Here is a 6,374-nt window from a genome sequence, read left to right as displayed (position 1 = left end):
TGACCTCGTGATCCACCCGCCTCGGCCTCCCAAAGTGCTGGGATTACAGGCTTGAGCCACCGCGCCCGGCCTCAATTTTTGTATTTTTAGTAGAAACAGCTTTTTACTACGTTGGCCAGGTTGGTCTCTAACTCCTGACCTCAAGTGATCCACCTACTTCAGCCTCCCAAAGTGCTAGGATTACAGGCATGAGCCACTGTGCCTGGTCTTTTTTTTTTTTTTTTAAGACAGAGTCTTGCTCTGTCTCCCAGGCTGGAGTAAAGTGGCATGATCTTGGCTCATTGCAACCTCTGCCTTCTGGGTTCTCCTGCCTCAGCCTTCCAAGTAGCTGGGATCACAGGCATGTGCCACCATGCCTGGCTAATTTTTGTAGTTTTAGTAGATGGGTTTCACCATATTAGCCAGGCTAGTCTTGAACTCCTGACCTCAAGTGATCCACCCGTCTCAGCTTCCCAAAGTTCTAGGATCACAGGTGTGAGCCACTGTGCCTGGCTAGAGCACACACTTTTGAAGGTGTGTAAGCCACCCCTTCATGCTTTTATCTGCCCAACTTTAGACAGCAAATGTTTCAACTATCTGTTCCAATTCTCTACCAAAGTGCTACTCTGAGGGTGTATGCAACACCATATGTGCATTTAATGTGGTATTGCTTGGCCCATTGTTGGATACTAGGAGCTGTCAATTGTATTCTTTGATCTGAGGAAATATAACTTGGTGGTCCACATTGGTACGGTATCTTCTGTTCTAATATAGCATCTTGCAGTATTTTGCACATTTGCATCTATAACAAAGCCACTTTAATGTGCCCCTTAAATTTCCATAGGGTAGGCTGGGAGTGGTGGCACATGCCTATAATCCCAACACCTTGGGAGGCCAAGGTAGGTGGATCACGAGGTCAGGAGATTCAAGACCATCCCGGCTAACAAGGGGAAACCCCACCTCTACTAAAAAGACAACAAATTAGCCAGGCGTGGTGGCAGGTGCCTGCAGCCCCAGCTACCCAGGAGACTGAGACAGGAAAATCGCTTGAACCCGGCAGGTGGAGGTTGCAGTGAGACGAAATCATGCCACTGCACTCCAGCCCGGGTGACAAAGTGAGACTCTGTCTCGAAAAAAAAAAAAGAAAAAATTTCCATAGGGTTATACCCCAGGTGGGCCACCCTTTAATAGTTCAGTTTTTCATAGCCCATCTGCCAGGCCATTGGCTACTGCCACGAGTCAGTAAAAACCCAAACACAGGGGCTTTCACCATTCAAGTCTTCTGTTTTTTTTTGAGACAGTCTCACTCTGTCACCCAGGCTGGAGTACAGTGGTGCAATCTCAGCTCACTGCAACCTCCATTTCCCGAGTTAAAGCGATTCTCATGCCTTCACTTCCTAAATAGCTGAGACTACAGGCACGTGCCACTATGCCCAGCTAACTTTTGTATTTTTAGTAGAAATGCGGTTTCACCATGTTGGCCAGGATGGTCTCGATCTCCTGACCTCGTGATCCGCCTGCCTTGGCCTCCCAAAGTGCTGGGATTACAGGCATGAGCCACCACACCCAGACATCATTAGAGTCTTCTATTACTGCAAGGAAAACAGCATGTAATTCAGTCCACTGAGCTGATTTCTTCTTACCTTCTTCAAAGATTTTCTACCCTCAGTCAGAGTGCAAAGGCCTTTCAAATAAGATACTGTCTGTCCACCGTAAACCAAGCAGCTTTTTCTTGTTCAACCAAGAGCTGTTCATAGGGCTTCTCCTATGTGGCACCAGGATCCATCACCTCCTTGGTGTTTCCAAAGTTGGCCCTAGAGAGAAAGGGGCTTCCTGCTCATCAATACCATCAGCACCTCCTCGCATTCCCTGAGCAGCACGTTCCTGAATAAACCATTTCCATTTTATTCAGGAAGTCTTCTGGGCACTGCCTTTGTCTCAGAGCGTTTCTCTGACATCACCCAAGACATTATGGGTATTTCAGGTTTCAGGATGATTTTGCGTCCTGCAGTCATGGAGGCAGTTTCAGGAAACACACAAGGGCCAGTTAGTCATTGTCTCTCAAATGGCCCATACCATACACTGCGCCTGGAGATGTCCTGACCCAGTCTCAACCGTCACCACTGAGTGCGCCTCACCTAAGAGAGCTGAACCTATGTTTTGATTCAGCAGTTTAGGAACACACTTCGTGTAGACTCTAGAAAGGGACATTTCAGAACCTCCCAGGCTTCTGCCATAAGCCCTTCCAATCAAGTCTACACAGGGCCATGGTGCAGAGAATTGGCTGCAGCAGTATTCCAGCTTCTAACACATCACTGATTAAAGTGTTAACTTCCGGCCGGGCGCGGTGGCTCAAGCCTGTAATCCCAGCACTTTGGGAGGCCGAGGTGGGTGGATCACGAGGTCAAGAGATCGAGACCATCCTGGTCAACATGGTGAAACCCCGCCTCTACTAAAACTACAAAAAATTAGCTGGGCATGGTGGTTCGTGCCTGTAATCCCAGCTACTCAGGAGGCTGAGGCAGGAGAATTGCCTGAACCCAGGAGGCGGAGGTTGCGGTGAGCCAAGATCGCGCCATTGCACTCCAGCCTGGGTAACAAGGGCGAAACTTCGTCTCAAAAAAAAATAAATAAATAAATAAAAATAAAAAATAAAAATAAAGTGTTAACTTCCCTTTGTCCACTTGCTATTCTACACCATCTCAAATTAGCAACCAGTGTGGGCTCAGGCAGTCGGACAGGTACTTTACTGCACAAAGACCCTGTTTGTTCCCTCAGCCCTGTATGTCACTCCAACCCACAAACTCCTATCCACCCCCCCACCACACACACACAGAGCCCTTGTCCAGCTGCAGAACATGCCTTGACCAGACTGCCACAGACTCTAGCCTTCTCTTCTGTCCTAATGCTGCAGGGGTGGGGGGGGGAGGTGACTTGACCTGCTCTTATCCCTTTCTCTGCAGCGAGATTTACTGCCACGGGGAGCTCCTGCACCAAGTTCAAATGGCCAAACTCTACCAGGATGACAAGCAGTTCGTGGACATGCCACTGTCTGTAGCTCCAGGTGAAGCACCTAGGGCTGAACCTCCTCTCCAAAGAACCTTCTCTCCAAAGAAGGCAGGGGGGCAAGACCAAGCAGAGAGGCCCCTGTGATCAGGGAGTGGCTTGTGACACCTTGCTGACTCCTCCCTGCTGCCCGCTCTCCAGAACAAGTCCTGCAGACCTTCACTGAGCTGTCCAGGATCCACAATCACAGCATCCCCAGGGAGCAGCTGCAGGCGTTTGTCCAAGAACACTTCCGGGCCAAGGGGCAGGAGCTGCAGCCCTGGACCCCTGCAGACTGGAAAGACAGGTATGACTCTGGGCGTGGAACAAGAGAGGGTCCCTTCCAACCGAGCTGCCTCCCTGAACCCTGTGGGGCTTGTTTGTCCAGCCCGCAGTTTCTGCAGAAGATTTCAGATGGCAAACTTCGTGCCTGGGCAGGGCAGCTGCACCAGCTCTGGAAGAAGCTGGGGAAGAAGGTAACAGTGTCCTGGGCCTGGCCAAGGGGGCTGGAGAGAGGAATGTGCCTGGGGCCCACAGAGACTCCGGAGCACAGATCAGCTTTCCTTTCCTGAGCAACCAGTGCCTGGCCCCTCGGTCCTCAAATAGAAGCCCTCTAGAAAGAAATTCTGAGGGCTGAGCACCATGGCTCACGCCTGTAATCCCAGCACTTTGGGAGGCCGAGACGTGTGGATCACGAGGTCAAGAGATTGAGACCATCCTGGTCAACATGGTGAAACCCCGTCTCCACTAAAAATACAAAAATTAGCTGGGCATGGTGGCGCATGCCTGTAGACCCAGCTACTCGGGAGGCTGAGGCAGGAGAATCGCTTGAACCCGGGAGGCGGAGGTTGCAGTGAGCCGAGATCACGCCATTGCACTCCATCCAGCCACAGAGCAAGATTCCATCTCAAAAAACAAACAAACAAACAAAAAACAAAACTTCTGAGGTCAGAAAGGCAGCATTTACTTCTAAAGCTCACCTCCTCCAGGAAGCCTCCCCAGCCTCCCCAGGAAACCCCAACCTGCCACCTCCAGGCTGCCCAGCACTGCCTCTGGCACCAGCTAGTAGATGTTCACTGCCTGCTGGGCTCTCTGCTTCCCTGAGCTCCTGGGCCAGGCCTCCATCTCAGGAGGAATCAGTGGTACTGATGCGCGAGGCCAGGCCCTGTGCTCAGGCCTATCCTGTTTGCTCATCCACCACCCCTCACCTGGGGAAAGGGTTTGGGGTTTTTATCCCCACCTGGCTCAGAGAATGGGGGTGATGGATCAATCCTCTGGGCCTGGCTTGGTGGTGGCAGCAAGGATGGGGAGCAGAGGGGAAACGGGGGGCTGGCACCCTCCTCATCCACCCAGCCTCCCCTGGGTCTTCATAATGACCACTGCTTGGTGGACGCCTGCCTGGTGCCCCTGGCTGAATGGTTGGGGCTTCTACCCAGCACCAAATTGAGCCAGGAATCCTGAGGCCAGCAGGTGAGAGATGAGGACCCCAAGGTTCCCAGCGGCCATGCCTTGATCATACGGCTGAGCAGCAGTGGAGCCAGAGCTGAGCCCGACTGCCTGGCTCCAAAGCCTGTGGCTCCGGGGGCCTCAGATCCCCCAGCCACCTGAATACCCTGCTTCCATGGGGATTCTAGGCTCCCCTTGCCTTCTCTCCTGACTCCAGATGAAGCCAGAGGTTCTCAGCCACCCTGAGCGGTTCTCTCTCATCTACTCAGACCATCCCTTCATTGTGCCTGGCGGTCGCTTTGTTGAGTTCTACTACTGGTGAGCGCCCAGTTCCGAGAGGCCAGGGGGCCTGCGGGACTGGCACTGGTGGAGAAACCCAGGGCCAGCAGGGTGTTGAGCAGGGCAGGGTGCCCCACTGGCTGGTGTGCAGAGCAGAGGGAGGCAGTAGGGCGGAGCCTGAGCTGCCCTTTCCCCAGGGACTCCTACTGGGTCATGGAGGGTCTGCTCCTGTCAGAGATGGCTGAGACGGTGAAGGGCATGCTGCAGAACTTCCTGGATCTGGTGAAAACGTGAGAGGGGGCCGGGCACCTCCAGACTAGGCGGGGAGGAGAGGCAGATATGCCACGAGCCTGGAGCTGGATTGCCTTGGTGTCAGTTGCTGGGCAGAGGGCATCTCAGCAGGCGTTCCCCTTGGCAGCTACGGGCATATCCCCAATGGCGGGCGCGTGTACTACCTGCAGCGGAGCCAGCCCCCACTCTTGACCCTCATGATGGATCGCTACCTGACTCACACCAATGACACCACCTTCCTACAGTGGGTACCGCCCTCCCCGTGCTGCTCTGCAGACCCACCCACCCTTCGGACCTCTCAGGGCTGGGGATGGGCAGCGCGCCTGGGCTGACGTGCTGCCCGCTTCACTCCAGGGAGAACATTGAGACGCTAGCCTTGGAATTGGACTTTTGGACCAAGAACAGGACTGTCTCTGTGAGCGTGGGAGGAAAAACCTACCTCCTGAATCGCTATTATGTCCCTTACGGGGGACCCAGGTGAGGAACTGCAACAGCCCACCCCTCAGTCTCTTACCTGCTCACTCTGGTTTGAGCATCACAATGCTCTGGGCTGGAGGAGAAGTGACTTAGCCTGGCCTCTCAGATGGTGACATCAAGAGCCCTCTACAATCCCAGGCTGTGGGGCCCAAGGGCAGCTGGATCGAGGTGGCTCAGCCTCCTCTTGACCACAGAGGGGCTTAGCAGCTACCAGTGCCAGGCTGCCCACCTCCCCTCTTTGCCAGGCCGGAGTCCTACAGCAAAGATGCAGAGCTGGCCAACACCTTGCCGGAAGGTGAGTAGCGGCAGCGCAAGGGAGGGCTGGGGACAGGGCGGCTGCACGCCTGCTGTGTCAGGCTCTGGTCCCCTCTCAACAGCTGCATCATCCTGCAGCTGGGACTGGCTGGGTTCCCTGCTCTGTCCTCACAGGAGACCGGGAGGCTCTGTGGGCTGAGCTCAAGGCTGGGGCTGAGTCTGGCTGGGACTTCTCTTCACGCTGGCTCATTGGAGGCCCAAACCCCAACTCGCTTAGCAGCATCCGAACCAGCAAACTTGTGCCCGTTGACCTGAATGCCTTCCTATGTCAAGCAGAAGAGCTGATGAGCAACTTTTACTCCAGGCTGGGTGAGCACCCCAGGAGGGAAGGGGAATCAGGGAGCTTGGTTGCCTGCTGCAGGCTTGACAACAGAACTGGAAGTAGGACCATGGGGTGACAGACCTTCAGCAACCCAGCCCGTCGAGCCCTGCCCTAGTGGAAGCCTGCACTCACATTTGTGTGCCTGACAAGAGGATGAATGGAGCCCACCCTAATCTCCCTCTTCCTCCCTTTCTTTTTGCCTTTTTTTTTTTTTTTTTTT

The 6,374-nt window shown here is 54.0% G+C and overlaps 1 protein-coding gene across 2 annotated transcripts in view; it reads left to right on the top strand.

Annotated features, from left to right (window-relative positions):
• Positions 1-6,374, top strand: part of TREH (trehalase) — a 22,892-nt gene that overhangs the window by 14,000 nt on the left and 2,518 nt on the right. For both annotated transcript variants that reach the window (XM_017523463.2, XM_037736720.1), the window contains exons 2-10: positions 2,943-3,043; positions 3,187-3,331; positions 3,413-3,500; positions 4,688-4,788; positions 4,947-5,039; positions 5,168-5,284; positions 5,395-5,517; positions 5,763-5,812; positions 5,947-6,141. In XM_017523463.2, the coding sequence (XP_017378952.1) occupies positions 2,943-3,043; positions 3,187-3,331; positions 3,413-3,500; positions 4,688-4,788; positions 4,947-5,039; positions 5,168-5,284; positions 5,395-5,517; positions 5,763-5,812; positions 5,947-6,141 (1,013 nt within the window). The remainder of the gene's footprint in view (positions 1-2,942; positions 3,044-3,186; positions 3,332-3,412; positions 3,501-4,687; positions 4,789-4,946; positions 5,040-5,167; positions 5,285-5,394; positions 5,518-5,762; positions 5,813-5,946; positions 6,142-6,374) is intronic.

The sequence above is a fragment of the Cebus imitator genome, unplaced genomic scaffold (assembly GCF_001604975.1).
Source record: "Cebus imitator isolate Cc_AM_T3 unplaced genomic scaffold, Cebus_imitator-1.0 Scaffold28, whole genome shotgun sequence".
In the NCBI taxonomy this organism is placed as follows: Eukaryota; Metazoa; Chordata; class Mammalia; order Primates; family Cebidae; genus Cebus; species Cebus imitator.
The sequence above is the reverse complement of the archived record's forward strand: the minus strand, read 5'-3'. Positions and strand labels throughout refer to the sequence as shown.